Consider the following 18476-nt stretch of genomic DNA (forward strand, 5'->3'; position numbering starts at 1 on the left):
CATTGTTCTATACTGTCTGCATCCATGACTGTGTGACTAGGCACATCTCAAATGTCATCTAGAAAATTTGCTGATGATATCACCATTGTTGTCAGAATCTCAGATGAATACGAGGGGGCATACAGGAGCGAGAGGTATTGCTGGTGTCGCTGCTTTCCCTGAACAACCTTTCACTGAATGGCAGTAAGGCCAAAGAACTTACTCTGGACTCCAGAAAGGGTAAAATGAGGGAATACACAAAAGTCCTCATAGAGGGATCAGAAGTGGACAGAGTGAACAATTTCAAGTTCCTGGGTGTTACTATGTCTGAGGGCCTAACCTGGACCCAGTGGCTATACTTCATCAGAATTTTGAGGAGATTTGGGATGTCACAAAAAACAGTATTGTGCAAATTTCTAGACGTACGATGCTAGGCATTCTAACTGGCTGCATCACTGTCTGGAATGGGGGAGGGTGTTACTGCACAGGATCAAGGTAAGCTGCAGAGAGTTGTAAAATTAGTCAGCACCATCGTGGGTACGAGCCTCCATAGTATCAGGGATATCTTCAAGGAGCGGTGCTTCAAAGACATGGTGTCCATCATTCAGGACTTCCACTACCAGCAGAAAAGAGCAACAGAAGCCTGAGGGCCACACTCAATGTTTCAGCAATAGCTTCCTACCCGCAGCCATCTTATTTCTGAAAGAATATTGAACGCATGATCAGTAATTAAATATTTTTTTAAAATTGAACTACCTACTTAATTGAACTATTTCAGATGTATAGACTGCAATTCAGTTTTTTTCCCCTCTATTATGCATTGCACTGTACCGATACAACAAAGTTAACAAGTTCACGACATATGCCAGTGTTCTTGAACCTGACCTCGGATTCTGTTTCCGATATGAATAAAATTGCCAAGGCATTGCAGGAATTGTATAAACGGTAAGTACATGGTTTGGTCTAGATGGTCAGTATCTACATGATGGGCTGAAGTGCCTGCGCATTATGACTCTACCTCCCTGACAGAGAGCAGTTTGAAGATGAGGAATGAGCAGAATTCAAAGCAGTGTCTTACTTTTGATGATAATCAGCTAATCCTCATTCTGTTTATTGCAGAGAGCCAGAAGGTTGAAAACCCCATCCCCAACATGGCTGAAGGCGTGAATATGGATGGGGATCCAGTGAGATCCAAAGCAGGAGAGGACACAGGTACGTTACAGAATACTTTTAAAGATAAATGTTGCCTTGACATCAGTTCCAAATTTAATGCCTAGGCCTGCAATTCGCAGGAATATAGGGAAGAGGTAACGGCTGAGAAATAGAGAGGTAACTTCTACATGTCACTGCTTGAGTAATTTTATGGATAATGACTTGGACTGCCATGTGTGTAAAAACTATGAATGAGATAGAGATTGTCAAGTGTGTTCAAATAATTTTCCTTAATCAAATAAGCTGTGTAACGGAGCAGCCCACCGATTTAACCTAACGTAATCAGGGGGCAAATTACAATGACTAATTAAACTAAACACCGGTACGTTTTTGGATTGTAAGAGCAAACCAGAGCACCCAGAGAAAACAGTTGTGCACACGAGTTGGAATGGACAAATGTGCTCAGAGAGGACGCCAGAACTGAACTCCAAATTAAGATGCCCCGAGCAGCATTAGTGTCACATTAACGGCTGCACTATGGCAGCACCCCTGATATTGTTCCATTGTTTGAGAAAGGCTCTAAAAATAATCTGAGGAAGTATGATGGACGTGCTATCAATATTGACTAAGTTATTGGAAGTACTCTAAGTAATAGAATTTTTTATGGACAGAGACCGATTACGGATATTCAACATGGTTGTGTGGTGGTATGTGTGGAAACTATGAGAGAGGAGGTTAGTTCACCAGTAGAGCAAGTAAGTAGACAGTGTGTGAGGGAGGAAAGGCAGGTGATGGAGAAGGGATGCGCTCAGCCCGAAGTTGTAGGGGAGAAGAAAGAAAAGGATAATAAATTTGAATGCATTGCTAGGGATGAAAAGAGAGGAGGAGGCGGAGAGTATCTTAAATGTATCTATTTTAATGCTAGGAGCATTGTAAGAAAGGTGGATGAGCTTAAAGTGTGGATTGATACCTGGAATTATGATGTTGTAGCTATTAGTGAAACATGGTTGCAGGAAGGGTGTGATTGGCAACTAAATATTCCTGGATTTAGTTGCTTCAGGTGTGATAGAGTAGGAGGGGCCAGAGGAGGAGGTGTTGCATTGCTTGTCCGAGAAAATCTTATGGCGGTGCTTTGGAAGGATAGATTACAGAGCTCCTCTAGGGAGGCTATTTGGGTGGAATTGAGGAATGGGAAAGGTGTAGTAACACTGATAGGAGTGTATTATAGGCCACCTAATGGGGAGCGTGAGTTGGAAGAGCAAATGTGTAAGGAGATAGCAGATATTTGTAGTAAACACAAGGTGGTGATTGTGGGAGATTTTAATTTTCCACACATAGATTGGGAAGCTCATTCTGTAAAAGGGCTGGATGGTTTAGAGTTTGTGAAATGTGTGCAGGATAGCTTTTTGCAACAATACATAGAAGTACCGACTAGAGATGGGGCAGTGTTGGATCTCCTGATAGGGAATGCGATAGGTCAGCTGACAGATGTATGTGTTGGGGAGCACTTCGGGTCCAGTGATCACAATAGCATTAGCTTCAATATAATTATGGAGAAGGACAGGACTGGACCTAGAGTTGAGATTTTTGATTGGAGAAAGGCTAACTTTGAGGAGATGCGCAGGGATTTAGAGAGAGTGGAATGGGTCAAGTTGTTTTATGGGAAGGATGTAATAGAGAAATGGAGGTCATTTAAGGGTGAAATTATGAGGGTACAGAATCTTTATGTTCCTGTTCGGTTGAAAGGAAAGGTTAAAGGTTTGAAAGCGCCATGGTTTTCAAGGGATATTAGAAACTTGGTTCGAAAAAAGAGGGATGTCTACAATAGATATAGGCAGCATGGAGTAAAGGAATTGCTCGAGGAATATAAAGAATGTAAAAGGAAACTTAAGAAAGAGATTAGAAAAGCTAAAAGAAGTTACGAGTTTGGTTTGGCAAATAAGGTGGAAGTAAATCCGAAAGGCTTCTACAGTTATATTAAAAGCAAGAGGATAGTGAGGGATAAAATTGGTCCCTTAGAGAATCAGGGTGGTCAGCTATGTGTGGAGCCGAGGGAGATGGGAGAGATTTTGAACGATTTCTTCTCTTCGGTATTCACTAAGGAGAAGGATATTGAATGGTGTAAGGTGTGGGAAACAAGTAAGGAAGTTATGGAACCTATGACAATTAAAGAGGTGGAAGTACTGGCGCTTTTAAGAAATTTAAAAGTGGATAAATCTCCGGGTCCTGACCGGATATTCCCCAGGACCTTGAGGGAGGTTTGTGTAGAGATAGCAGGAGCTCTGACGGAGATCTTTCAGATGTCATTAGAAACAGGGATTGTGCCGGAGGATTGGCGTATTGCTCATGTGGTTCCATTGTTTAAAAAGGGTTCTAGAAGTAAGCCTGGCAATTATAGACCTGTCAGTTTGACATCAGTGGTGGGTAAATTAATGGAAAGTATTCTTAGAGATAGTATTTATAACTATCTGGCTGGACAGGATCTGATTAGGAGTAGCCAGCATGGATTTGTGCGTGGAAGGTCATGTTTGACAAACCTTATTGAATTTTTTGAAGTAGTTACGAGGAATGTTGACGAGGGTAAGGCAGTGGATGTAGTCTATATGGACTTCAGCAAGGCCTTTGACAAAGTTCCACATGGAAGGTTAGTTAAGAAGGTTCAGTCGTTAGGTATTAATGCTGGAGTAATAAAATGGATTCAACAGTGGCTAGATGGGAGATGCCAGAGAGTAGTGGTGGATAATTGTTTATCGGGATGGAGGCCGGTGACTAGCGGGGTGCCTCAGGGATCTGTTTTGGGCCCAATGTTGTTTGTAATATACATAAATGATCTGGATGATGGGGTGGTAAATTGGATTAGTAAGTATGCTGATGATACTAAGGTAGGAGGTGTTGTGGATAATGAGGTGGGTTTTCAAAGCTTGCAGGGAGATTTATGCCGGTTAGAAGAATGGGCTGAACGTTGGCAGATGGAGTTTAATGCTGAGAAGTGTGAGGTTCTACATTTTGGCAGGAATAATCCAAATAGAACATACAGGGTAAATGGTAGGGCATTGAGGAATGCAGTGGAACAGAGAGATCTAGGAATAACAGTGCATAGTTCCCTGAAGTTGGAGTCTCATGTAGATAGGGTGGTGAAGAAGGCTTTTGGAACGCTGGCCTTTATAAATCAGAGCATTGAGTACAGAAGTTGGGATGTAATGTTAAAATTGTACAAGGCATTGGTAAGGCCAAATTTGGAATATTGTGTACAGTTCTGGTCACCGAATTATAGGAAAGATATCAATAAATTAGAGAGAGTGCAGAGACGATTTACTAGGATGTTACCTGGGTTTCAGCACTTAAGTTACAGAGAAAGGTTGAACAAGTTAGGTCTCTATTCATTGGAGCGTAGAAGGTTGAGGGGGGATTTGATCGAGGTATTTAAAATGTTGAGAGGGATAGATAGAGTTGACGTGAATAGGCTGTTTCCATTGAGAGTAGGGGAGATTCAAACGAGAGGACATGATTTGAGAGTTAGGGGGCAAAAGTTTAAGGGAAACACGAGGGGGTATTTCTTTACTCAGAGAGTGATAGCTGTGTGGAATGAGCTTCCTGTAGAAGTAGTAGAGGCCAGTTCAGTTGTGTCATTTAAGGTAAAATTGGATAGGTATATGGATAGGAAAGGAGTGGAGAGTTATGGGTTGAGTGCGGGTAGGTGGGACTAGGTGAGATTAAGAGTTCGGCACGGACTAGGAGGGCCGGAATGGCCTGTTTCCGTGCTGTGATTGTTATATGGTTATATGGTTATATGGTCATGTCTATCCAATCTTATAGATTATTTGAAGAATATACCAGGATGTTTGATGGAGGAAAGGAGTAAATATCTATTTGGAACTTGGCAAGCACTTTTATAAGGTTATGCATGGGAGTTCAGTCAAGAAGGTTCAGTCACTTGGCATTCAGAGTGAGAATATCAGTTGGATTAGACATTGGATTTGTGGCAGAAGCCAAACAGTGGTTGTAGATAGTTGGCTCTCGAATTAGTGGCCGGTAACTAGTTGTCTGCTGTAAGGATTGGTTCAGGTTCCATTGCTGATTGCATCTATATAAAGGATCTGGATGTTGATGTGGTAAAGTGGATTTACAAGCTCGCAGATGACACCAAGATTGGTGGTACATATGCGGGGGAAAAGGCTGTCAATGTTTCCAGCTGGCTCTGGACCAGATGGAATTTGGTTGAAAATAAATTGCAGATGGAATTTCATGCAAAGATGTGTAAGGTGTTGCATTTTTAGAAGACAAGCCATGGTAGGTTTACAAAGCAAACCTTCAGGACACTGAAGAATGCTATAGAATGGAGCGATCTGAGAATACAGATACACAGAACCTTGTCAGTGGTATCACAGGTAGATAAGGTTGTAAAGAAAGCTTTTGGCACATTGGCCACTTTAACGGAGGACTAATTTGGAGTACTGCGTGCAATTCTCGTCACCAACATACATGAAGTGCATCAACAGGATTAAAAGACTGCAGAAAAATATACAAAGATATTGCCGGGATATGAGGACCTGGTTTGTCGGAAAAGGTTGAATTGATTTGGACTTTAATCCCCAGAGCAAAAGAGAATGAGAGGAGATTAGATAGAGCTATAGAAAATTATGAGAAGTATAGACTGGAATTTGTTAATGAATTAAAGATTAATGGTGAAATCTTTAAAGGGAACAAGAAGAGAATCAGCTTCACTCAGACTGTGGCGAGAGCGTGGAACTCGGTGCCTGCGGAAGCGGTGAATGTCGGTACGATTTCAACATTATATGAATTCAATATAGTACATTAGGTACATGAATGGGAAGAACATAGAATGCTATGTTCTAGGTGCAGGTCGATAGGACTAGGCAGATTAATATTTTGGCAAAAGGGCCTGTTTCTGTGCTGTAGCGTTCTATGATTCTACGGAATGTCTGGGGAGGACTGAGGACTTGGGTGTGCATTAATGTGGTGACTGGGAAAACAGGTTTCCCGACAAATTGACCCAGTAACAGGAGGTCACCCAGACTGGAGTGATGATGATGTGCAGGTCAGACAGTTCTAAAGGAGACACGTTAGGATTTGGAATCCATAATCATCCGAATAGATGGAGAGTTCTCCAGAGAACAGGAGAAAAATGGAGATACTCACAGATCACTACAGCACTTTGCTCAGTCTAGTCCATGCCTCAGTAGACAAGCTGTTGAGTCTGCCTTGTCTGAGCTTTTGTCATGGTCCGGTCTGTGAAGTCCGCCTTCCAGGTTTTCTGGGTTTCCCTTGTTCGGTTGGGTGCTCTAATTGAGGCACCTGATTCTCATTTTGGGCTGGCAACATAAATAGCTCCCAGGTTCAGGTTCATTTGCTGGACTATCCCTTCACTTTTGTCCTGAAGCCTTGCCTGTATCGCTGTCAAGTTCTACCGCTGGAGCAAGAACGGAACCTTGCTGTATCTAGATAAGTAACTGGCTACCGTTGTTTGGTACGGTCTCTGTGTCCACGTCTTTGCTATGTAGGTCCAGCCATTTGCCGCTACCTTGAGTTGAAAACTCTCTCTGTGTTCTGTGTACGAGTCCAGGCCCTAAGTCCTGCTCCCTCGGAGGGGTCCTGACTCTGTGTAGAGCCCCGGTTCCAAGTCTTGTTCTTAAGCAGGGGTCCTGGCTCTGTGTTCCTGTTCTCTCAAGACCAAGGCTCTGTGTTCTGGTGTCCCAAGATCAAATCAAGGCTTCAGGTTCTTATCCTGTCCATCTGCCTTGTCCCCAGTCCTGTAGCCACGTCTTGTCCTCGCCTGGTTCTAGGGTCGGAGTCCGAGTCAAGACCCAGGTTCTGGGTTCTTGCCCAGTGTCTGGCTCAGAGTCCAAGCCCAGGCTTGCAGTTGCCAGTTCCTTGTCCTATAAAAAGGGTTGCCAAGATATAGCTATTTATTGCCTTTCCTCCATCAAACTTCCGATTCAGTCACTTGGCACTTAGAATGAGATCATCACTTGGATTAGACATTGGATTTGTGGCAGAAGCCAGAGAGTGGTAGTAGGCAGTTGGCTTTCGGACTGGTGGCCGGTAACTCGTTGTCTGCTGCAAGGATTGGTCTACAGTCCGTTGTTGATTGCATCTATATAAAGGATCTTAATGATGATGTGATCAAGTGGATTAAGAAGCTTGCGCACGACACCGAGGTCGTTGTGTACGGCCAGGGAAAAAGGCTGTCAAAGTTTCCAGCGGGATCTGGACCAAATGACATTTGGTTGAAAATTACAGAATGAATTTCATGCAGAGATGTGTGAGGTGTTGCATTTTGCTAAAACAATCCAGGGTAGGATTACACAGCGAACGTTCAGGATACTGAGAACTGCTATAAAGTAGAGGGATCTGAGAATACAGATACACAGAACCTTGTAAGTGGTATCACAGGTTGACAAGGTCGTAAAACAAGCTTCTCGCACATTGGCCTACATAAATCAAAGTGTTGTGTTACAGGAGTTCTTAGTAGTGACAGGTTGCAAATGTTCTTGAATATTCCTGCCTGTTGGTTGGCACAGGTTTTCGGAACCTTACCAGGTACTCCATCGGGACCTTCCGCCTTGCGAGGTTTCACCCTCTTTAAAGACAGCCTGACATCTTGCCTCTGAGACAGAGATCACAGGGGTCTTCACAGCCGTAATTATACCCTCCCTTTCAAAGTGGGCATAGAAGGCGTTGAGTTCATCTGGTAATGAAGCATTGCTGCCATTCACGCTATTGGGTTTCGCTTTGTAGGAAGAATTGTCTTGCAAACCCTGCCAAAGTTGTAGCATCTGATGTTGCCTCCAACTGCATTCAAAATTGTCTCTCCGCCCTTGAAATAGCCGTCTCTAAATCATACCTGATTTTCTGGTACAGACCTGGGTGGCCAGAATTGAATACCAAATACCTAGCTTTCAGCAGACGATGTACCTCCTGATTCATCCACGGCTTTTGGTTTGGAAATGTACACTGCTTGTAGGCACACACTTGTCCAGAACGGTTTTAATGATGTCAGCTGCAACTGAAGCATACTTTGTTCCCCGCCAGATTTACCATTTACCACTCCACGTTGCTCACTGCTGTATTTTCATATTTCTATTCCCAGATCCCAAATCTACTATCTCAGATCTCCTGACCCAGTGCAAAGATTATCAACTGCTCCATCTGACCAATTTCTACCGAGAGAGACTGAAACCTGCGATTGAAGAACAGGTAGAAGGGCTTAGCTGGTCGTTGAGACAGGAAGGACAATTCAGTGAACGAGAACACGAGGTGATTGGGAGTAACCATTGGTATGCCGTTCATTTTAGTGGAAAGAGGGATGTGAGACAAAGGTCAGTCTGGCTCATCTTGTTTCTGTACACTGCAGTGATCATATTGATTACTGAACAATTTGTGCCCAAAACCTTCGCACCAGGGCTAAAATCAGTGAGGTAGAAAGGTCGAACTGCAGATTCAAACGTAATTCATCAGTCCAAGTATGCTGAGCTGAACACAATGGTGAGAGAAACGTAATTCAATGAAACAGCATCAGAAAGGAAAACCTAATTAAAATATCCATGAAGGCCTTTGGTCACATTCTGATTTAATTTCATTTCTCCTCATGCACGATACAGATATGTGGTTTTATGCTGCCATGTGTAGAAGGACACCTGTCCACCACATCAATATGGTCACATCACTCCCGTACACAGCCAGGTCCCTGGAATTTCGCCATTGTGTCATGGCCATAGATTTCGAATCACACAACAGGAAAATGGGCCATATCGCCCTAAATCTTTCCTATCACCTGTTTGTCCAATTATCTTCAACATTTCATAATTCAAACATTTATTATTAAAGTATGTTGCTAGCAAACAACCTTGAGATTTGCTTTCTTAAAAGCACTAAATAAATACAACGGAGCCTATTGTTACGTATTCAGGCAACAATAAATATATATGAGTTAGGCAAGGGTTTTTATAACAAATAACACGTTTATTAAACACTGAAAACAAACCCCCCAAAAGTAAACAAACATTAGCTTAACCGGAATTCAGCTGCTGTGCGGCAGATTCACAGTTCTTAACAACGTTGCAGTTCAAACTGTTCTTAAAGCGGTATTGAAAAAAAAAACAGTTCTTTAAAGCGGTATGCCGAAAGTTCAAAAGCTCACAGTCCATTTAAAAGGAGAGACTTTTTAAAAGCGATTTAAATTCTCTTCCACGTCGTTGTCCTTCGATTCCCCGTCGTCGAACTTTCCCACGAAGAATTTTATGGAATATAACGGCTTAAAGGCACTGACCTTCCTTCCACACTATTCTCAATCTCCCGCTATCCCAGCGGAGATTAACACGAGAACAGTCAACGAAATCTTTCCGAATGAGGATCAAATAAGGTCGAACTTTCCACCGTCGAAAATCGATTCTCCTCGATTTCTATTTTCCAAATTCATATCTTCACTCTCCATCAGCAAAGAAACCGCTGGCAATGACCTTTTAAACTTTAGGCATTATATAAAACTTCATTTTTCAACTAAACTGCGTCATCACATTAAATCACGCACTGACATGAAGTCATCTTGGCAAATCTAGCCACGAACAGCCCCACCTGACAGGGTGGGTCTTCCTTTTATACCCTGTAAAAAAAAACCTGTCACATGACCTCTACTGGCGGGAAAATGACTTCACTCCACCATCACAAGACCATTACCTGAAGTCCAGTATAACTTCAACCCCAGTCACGTGACAAGGGTACCACTGTCACCTGTCACTGGTACGTAACACTATTAATAAAAACTTACAACAAAGATCGCCAAACACCCAATATTTGAAAAACAGAACAGATCGTCCGAACACTAAAACTGAACATTTAACACTGAATACGAACCGTAGAGACCACAGCAATGAAGCCAGACTCCCGCTGCAGCCTGTCCTTGAGCACACACCAGATCGGCAGGTGTGAGTAACGTTCCGAAGCAGTGATCCAAACATCGACCCACCTGACACTCCAAGCAGTGAAATCCAAAACTTATTGATCTGGTCAAGCACTCAAAACGGCCAAACATTGGTTCATTCCTCGCTCTCTGGCCTGCTTCCTGTCAATTCCATCCGGCCCCAAGTTCACATCAGCAAGAGCCGTAGTGGACGTGTACTCTCGAGACTACAGCTCACCGAATTACAACACAGCACTGCATATACACCAGATCGTACAGTCGGTTCAAAAATAACAACTTGCAAATGAAAAACGTCGTAGTAATCGTAGTGCAGAAAAGTGTAGTTAGAGTTTTGTTTGTAGCCAGTAAAGCGTCGCTGTGACTCAGCAGCTCCATCTTCCCAGGACAATACGAATATAATAATGATATAGAATCTCATAACTAACTCAAAGGATTCATATAAGATCAAGGCACATCAGCCCGGGTCACCCGGGAGTATCCTCTAGAACAGTAAATGTCATGAACAGGAATTTGCCAAGTTGTCTCAGAGATGAGTCAAAGGACAATCCTCTAGAATCGAACCTAATTAATGTTCCAACTGTGCTATCTGTCAATGGAGATTGTCATCCCATGTACTTATGGGTGTGAATTGCTCACATGGAGCACATTCATGTCACTTCCATCATACTGAAAGAGACAGACCCAGACCAAAGCTCATTGTCCATGAGGAAATGTGTTGTGCACCAGCAGAGTTGTAATGAGACATAATCCACCAGTTAATGGCCAATGTCTACCTCACATTGCCATAACCAACAAAACCATGTAACAGGTCCACAGGCGTTATGAAGGAATGTGGCAGAGGAGATTATCTCACTCTGCGACAATAATATCGACTTGTAATTGTTTTCAGTTCGTGTTTCAGTTCCATTGTCTGAACCCATAGATTTACAGAATGGATCAGAAGACCGACCAGTGGTTGTCCTGGTGCTCTTCGGCAATGAGATTATTTGAACGTCCCATCCCTGAGCAAATATTTCCCTCATCATTCTGTGTCTGTCAGTCTATTCTTCACTGTTATTCTTCATAGAAAGTCACTGAGCTCGTGGAGTGGAGAAACCGGACAGAGAGTTCCAAACTCTTCTTCAGTCTGGTGATGGAGAAAGGCACTCAGGCCCGGAGGGTGATGTGGGAATCCTTTGTGGAAGTGAGGAAGGAGTTACCGAAGTTGGATAAGATACTGAAGGAAATCCAGGAACTCGGTACAGTGAAATAACACACTCTGCCCTACATCCGATTGAAACTTTCCAGATTTAACAATGCACGTTGGACCCAATTTCATGGAAGTTTTTCAATGTCAACAGGTCCTGATCCATATGAAGGCATGAATATCACCCGAGGCTTTCATGAGTTATCCTGGCAACTGAAGGGTAAGTGATGAAATAAAAGATTCAATCTGATTACTTGACAGAAATGATGCTGAATAGTGATTGCTCACAGATTGCTGAAACTAAGAGCCCAGCTGTCAGTGTTTGTGGAAAGGTGTGGTCTTGACTGGAAATCTCTATCAGTCAAATGGTATTCTGAGCTGAAGTTACATTTCAGACCATTTCTGACATCTGTGCAAATAACACAGTTCAATATTTCGGCTATTCAGCCATAAGAGTCACTCGGGCATCTACACCCAGCAAGGTCCGGCTGCCCAAGAAACCCCCAGACGTCACTGGCAGTCTGTTGTTTTGTTGTGAATATCAACAATGCTGGCTGTTGACACAGCAGCAAATCCCAGATTGTCTGAGGGCGGAAGAATCGTGAAGTTCTTCCATGTTTAGGACAAACATGGTAGAGTTGCTGTTAGAGTACTGCTTTCAGCATCAGTGATCTAGGTACAATTCCCGCTGAAGTCTGTAAAGAGCTTTTACTGTCACTCCGTGACCGCGAGGGATTCATCTGGATGCTGGGGTTTCTTCCCACATTCTGAAGATGGAGTCATAAAAAAGTACTGTACAGTATCAGGCCCATCTACCCATCTAGTCCATGCCGAACCACTTAAAATGCCTACTCTCAATTACCTCTGTCCATGTACCTATCCAAACCTCTTAAATGTTGAAATATGAGCTGTATGCACCACTTGTGCTGGCAGCTTGTTTCACACTAACAAACATCTAAGTTGAGGAGTTTCCCTATATATTCCCCTTAAAGTATTCACCATGGCCTCTAGTTGCAGTCCCACAAATTGTCATTGGAAAAAGCTTGCTTACATTTTCCCTATTTATGACTCCATTATTTTGTATACCTCTATCAATTCTACTGTCAATTTTCTGTGTTCCAAGGATTACAGTCCTATTCTATTCAAACTTTTGTTATAACTCAGGTCTTCCAAACCTGGCAACGTCCGTGCAAAATATTCACTGAACTCTTTGACCGTATTTCCATCTTTCTTGCAGGTCACCGAAACTGCACACAATACTCCAAACTAGGCCTCACCAATGTCTTGCACAACTTCAACATAACATCCCATCTCCTGTACTCAGTACTTTGATATATGAAGGCCAATGTGCCTAAAGCTTTCTTACATGTATTCCCAAATCTTTTTGTTCTATCACATTCCTCAGTGCCCCACCATTCACTGTGTAGGAACCTGGCAGGCCCTATCAAAGTGCAACACGTCACACTTGCCTGCATTAATTTGAATCTGCCACGTTCAGCCATTTTTTCTAACATTTCAGATTCCGCTGCGAGTCATGATAGGCTTCCTCTCTTATCCACTAGACCCCCAATATTTCTGTCACTGGAAATGTGCTGATCCAGTTAGCTACATTATAATCCAGATCTTTGATATAGCCGACAAACAAAACGGACCCAACACCAATTCCTGCAGTACACGTCACCTGTCTTGAGTCAGAGAGGCAACTCTCTGGATTATCCCTCAAAGCTAGTGTCTAGTCAAATTTACTACCTCATCTTGAATGCCGAGCAACCGAACCTTCTTGACAAAGCTCCCATGCAGGACCTTGTCAAATGCCTTCAAGTCCATGTAGACAACATCCACTGCCTGGCCTTTATCAACTTTCCTGGTAACTTCCTCTAAGAACTCTATAAGTTTGGTTAGACATGACCTATCACACATGAAGCCATGCTGACTATCCTCAATTGATCCGTGTCCAGGTGTACAGGTCAGTAGGTTAATTGGTCACATCGGTGTAATTAGGCAGTGTGGGCGCATGTGCTGGAAGGGGCTGTCTCTGTGCTGTTTCGCTAAAATTAATGAAGCACTTCCTTCAGTCCGAGTCCCAAACAGCAAAGGTTGCATGAATATGAAACTATATTTCATTTAATCCACATTACGACCATGGACTGAACAGACGTCTGGCAGGGTGTTGATGCACTGTAAAAGTGCAGGCAGCCCAGCCTGGATCTTATCACATTATGAAGCACCATACACTTCCCAGAGTGTACCGGTACATGGTCGACCACTGCATACACCCCTGGAGGTTTCCTCCTACACTGAACTCCCATGTACTCTTGACAGTGTCCTGATACCCCGAACCTCTCTTGTCTGTATTATATTCACAAAGCGCTTTTGCATTTTTCTAAACCATCATCATGTCATGTCCCAGACTGGTCTCATAATTACTTCGACTCTACTGTTCGTGAAATATTTTCTTTGCTTTATTTTAATTGTTTAATCTGAGAACACCACCTTTTATCAGTAAAACCATTGATATACCTTGATTTTCAATGTTCCTTACAATTTACTCCTTTTATGCCCACATTGGCCCCACACTTTTGAATGACTCCGGCTAACTGGGTGAAGAATTACCTTCAATCAGTGCTGTGGTATAGAATCCAGATCATCCCTCTCCTACTTCAGAATATCTATGTCCAATCCATCTGTTCCCCTTTCCATAACCGCTATGAAGCTTAGCTTCATTTTCCATATTTAAAATGCTTTATCTACATGAAAGAACAGGATCTCTCCTCAACACACATTACAATTTATATCCTCTTCAAGCGCTTAATAAAGGCAATACAGATTCATTTTAAGGGAAGTCGGAATCCACTTCTACGACGACAGTTTCACTCATAACAGCTCTGTGTGATATATGTACTCCTGTATCTCTGATAACTGTTCAGCGGTGTGCGGTATTTCTGAATCGAAGTGGTTGCACTCTTTCTGCAAGGAAGGGACGGAGTTTGTTTATAAGTTGACTTTCACTTCGCGGTTAAAGAGATAAACGTTCTATTCCAAATGTAGGTGTTTTCATTGAGATTTTATCTCAGATTTGTTACTTCAACAGATTTATTGTTTATTACGTTTATGGACAGGAGTTGGGAATCTAACTTCAATGCAGCTCGATGACCTTCATCTGGTCAGAGAGAGCGAGGAGCTGATAGATAGGAGCTATAGGCAGGTAGTCACACCGGGGCCTCGGGAGACAGGTAAGTGGGTAATAGTCAGGAGCGGGAAGGGCAAAAGTCAGATACTAGAGAGTACCCCTGTGGCTGTCCCTGTTAACAATAAGTATTCTTGTTTGAGTACTGCTGGGGGGTGGGATGTTTTTGGGGGAGACAACAGTGGTCGCGCCTCTGGCACAGAGTTTGGCCCTGTGGGTCAGAAGGGAAGGGAAATGAAGAGGATGGCAGCAGTGATAGGGGACTCTATAGTTACGAAGTTAGACAGAGGATTCTGTGGATGCAGGAAAGAAACGTGGATTTTAAGTTGCCTCCCAGGTGTCAAGGTCCAGGATGATTCTGATCTTGTCCACGATATCCTGAAGTGGGAAGGAGAACAGCCAGAGGTCGTGGTACACATTGGTAGCAACGACATAGGCAGGAAAAAGAGGAGGTCCTGAAAACAGACTACAGGGAGTTAGGAAGGAAGTTGTGAAGCAGGAATTCAAAGGTAGTAATCTCGGGATTACTGCCTGTTCCACGAAACAGTGAGAATAGAAATAGAATGGGGTCGAGTATAAATGCATGGTTGGCAGATTGGAGCGGGGGCAGGGATTCAGATTTCTGGATCATTGGGAACTCTTTTAGGGCAGGACGGATTGCATTAGAATCCCAGGGGGACAATTATCCTGGCAGGAAGGTTTGTATTGGGAAGAGTTTAAACCAGCATTACTGGGGAGTGGGAACCAAACTGAAGAGAAGGAGGGAGAGATGGTTGGCTCACAAATAGAGAAAGCTTGGAGACAGTGCGAGAGGGTGGATAGAAAGGTGATAGAGAAAGAATGCGCTCCGACCGATGGTTTGTGATGAGTCTATTTTAATTCAAGGAGTATTCTGAACAAAGCGGATGAGCTTAGAGCCTGGATCATTACTTGGAGCTATGATGTTATGGCCATTACACCGACTTGGGATGGCCCAGGGGCAGGAATGGTAACTTTGAGTGCCAGGCTTTAGATGTTTCAGAAAGGACAGTGAGGGAGGCGAAAGAGGTGGGGGCATAGCACTGCTGATCAGAGATAGTGTCTCGGCTGCAGAAAAGAAGGAATTCATGGAGGGATTGTCCATGGAGTCTCTGTGGGTGGAAGTTAGGAATAGGAAGGGGTCATTAGATCTACTGGGTATTTTGTTATAGACCATCCGATAGTAACAGGGACATCAAGGAGCCGGACAGGGAGACAGATACTTGAAAGGTGTATTAATAACAGGGTTGTCATGATGGGAGACGTTAATTTCCCAAATATCGATTGGCATCTCCCTGGAGCAAGGGTTTCAGATGGGGTAGAGTTTGTTAGGTGTGTTCAGGAAGCTTTCTTTACACAATATGTAGATAACCCTACTAGAGGGGAGGCAGTACTTAATCTGTTATTGGGAAATGAATCTGGCCCGGTATCAGGTGTCTCAGTGGGAGAGCATTTTGGAGATAGTGATCACAATTCTATATCCTTTACCATAGCATTGGAGAGTAAGGGGAAAGTTAGGAAAGCGTTTAATTGGGGTGAGGGGAAATATGAATCTATCAGGCAGGAACTTGGAAGCATAAATTGGGAACAAATGTTCTCAGGGAAATGTACGGCAGAAATATAGCAAATGTTCAGAGGATATTTGCCTGGAGCTCTGCATTGGTAGATTCCAATGAGACACGATACACGAACTGAGGTGTACAAAGGCTGCTATAAGTCTAGTCAAGAAGAAAAGAAAAGCTTACGAAAGGTCCAAAAAGGTAGGTAATGAATGAGATCCAGAAGATCATAAGGCTAGCAAGAAGGAGCTTAAAATGGAAATTAGGAGAGTCAGAAGGGTCCATGAGAAGGCCATAGCGAACAGGATTAAGGAAAACACCAAGGCATTCTACAAGTCTGTGAACAGCAAGAGGATAAGACACCAAATAATAGGACCAATCAAATGCGACAGTGGAAAACTGTGTATTGAACCGGAGGAGAGAGCAGAGGTACTTAATGAATACTTTGCTTCGGTATTCACTACGGAGAAGGATCTTGGCAATTGTAGGGGTAATTTACAGTGGAATGAAAAGCTTGAGCATTTATATATTATGAAAGAGGATGTGCTGGAGCTTTTGAAAAGCATCAAGTTGGATAAGTCACCGGGACCGGACAAGATGTTCCCCAGACTACTATGGGAGGCGAGGGAGGAGATTGCTGAACCTCTGGCGATCATCTTTCCATCATCAATGGGGATGGAAGACATTCCGGAGGACTGTAGGGTTGCGGTGTTGTTCCCTTGTTCAAGAAAGGGAGCAGAAATAACTCAGGAAATTATAGATTAGTGAGTCTTATTTCAAATGGTTCGTAAGTCGGTGGAAAAGATCCTGAGAGGCAGGATTTATGAACATTTGGAGAGGCAGAATATGATTAGGAACAGTCAATATGGTTTTGTGAAAGGCAAATCGTACCTTACAAGCCTGATTGAATTTTTTGAGGATATGACTAAACACATTGATGAAGGTAGAGCAGTAGATGTTGCGTATATGGATTTCAACAAGGCATTTGATAAGGTACACCATGCAAGGCTTATTGAGAAAGTAAGGGCATTTAGAATCCAAGAGGACATTGCTTTGTGGATCCAAAATTGGCCTGCCCACAGAAGGCAAAGAGTGGTTGTAGACGGGTCATATTCCTTATGGAGGTTGGTGACCAGTGGTGTGCCTCAGGGATTAGTTCTGGGTCCCATACTCTTCCTGATTTTTATAAATGACCTGGATGTGGAAGTGGAGGGATGGGTTAGTAAATTGGCCGATAACACAAAGGTTGGGTGTGTTGTGTATAGTGTGGAGGGTTGTCAAGGTTTACAACGGGACATTGATAGGATGTCTGGGCTGAGAAGTGGCAGATGGAGTTCAACACAGATAAGCGTGAGGTGGTTTATTTTCGTAGGTTAACTATGATGGCAGAAAATAGTATTATTGGGAAGACTCTTCGCAGCGTGGAGGATCAGAGGGATCTTGGGGTCCGAGTCCATAGGACCCTCAAAGCTGCTGCGCAGGTTGACTCTATGGTTAAGAAAGCATACGGTGCATTGGCCTTCATCAATTGTGGTATTGAATTTATGAGCCGAGAGGTAATATTGCAGCTACACAGGACCCTGGGCAGACCCCACTTGGGGTACTGTGCTCAGTTCTGGTTGCCTCTCTACCGGAAGGATATGGAAAGCATAGAAATAGCGCAGAGGAGATTTACAAGGATCTTGCCTGGATTGGGGAGCATGCCTTATGAGAATAGGTTGAGGGAACTTGGCCTTTTCTCCTTGGAGCAACAGAGGACGAGAGGTGACGTGATAGGGTATACACCGATGAGAGGCATTGATCGTGTGGATAGTCAGAGGCGTTTTCCTAGGACTGAAATTGCTAACATGTGAGGGCACAGTTTTAAGATGCTAGGAAGTAAGTACAGATGTCAGTGGAATGTTTTTTTACGTAGAGTGTGGCGAGTGCGTGGAATGGGCTGCCGGCGACGGTGTTGGAGGTGGATACGATAGGCTTGTTTAAGAGACTGCTGGATAGGTACATGGAGCTTAGGAAAATCGAAGGCTATGGGAAACCCTAGGTAAATTTGCTGGTAAGGACATGTTCGGCACAGCTTCATGGGCCAAAAGGCCTGTGTTGTGCTGTAAGATTTCAATGTTTCTAACTTGTCGTTGGTTAATATGTTAATACTGATATTATGAATCCAGGCGTAGTTTCAGAGACAGAAATCAGAAGGGGAATCAGAACGCGCCGTGGTCCAGTGAAATCAGCGTCCAAGTGAAGAAATCCAATTCAATATTCGCCAGTCTCAGACTCCAGTATCTATGAAAGTGCATTTACATCCCAACAACTCCATTTTTTACATCCCTTTATCAACCGTATCATGGTTGACCGCAGTCCTGTTTACCTAATTGACAGGGGGACAAACATGCTTATGATCTCTTCTTGCTACATAGTTTCAACTACCTCCAAAATATTTTTTTTCCAATTTGT

General features: G+C 43.2%; 2 protein-coding genes across 4 annotated transcripts in view; one reads left to right on the top strand and one right to left on the bottom strand.

Annotated features, from left to right (window-relative positions):
- Positions 1-18476, bottom strand: part of LOC140721733 (NACHT, LRR and PYD domains-containing protein 3-like) — a 943069-nt gene that overhangs the window by 566437 nt on the left and 358156 nt on the right. The window lies entirely within an intron of this gene.
- Positions 1-18476, top strand: part of LOC140721697 (NACHT, LRR and PYD domains-containing protein 3-like) — a 46052-nt gene that overhangs the window by 22308 nt on the left and 5268 nt on the right. For all 3 annotated transcript variants that reach the window (XM_073036484.1, XM_073036482.1, XM_073036483.1), the window contains 4 exons: positions 1099-1191; positions 8243-8409; positions 11139-11310; positions 11413-11478. In XM_073036484.1, coding sequence (XP_072892585.1) covers positions 1099-1191; positions 8243-8409; positions 11139-11310; positions 11413-11478 — 498 coding nt within the window. The remainder of the gene's footprint in view (positions 1-1098; positions 1192-8242; positions 8410-11138; positions 11311-11412; positions 11479-18476) is intronic.

This window comes from Hemitrygon akajei, unplaced genomic scaffold (assembly GCF_048418815.1).
Source record: "Hemitrygon akajei unplaced genomic scaffold, sHemAka1.3 Scf000060, whole genome shotgun sequence".
NCBI classification, from domain to species: domain Eukaryota; kingdom Metazoa; phylum Chordata; class Chondrichthyes; order Myliobatiformes; family Dasyatidae; genus Hemitrygon; species Hemitrygon akajei.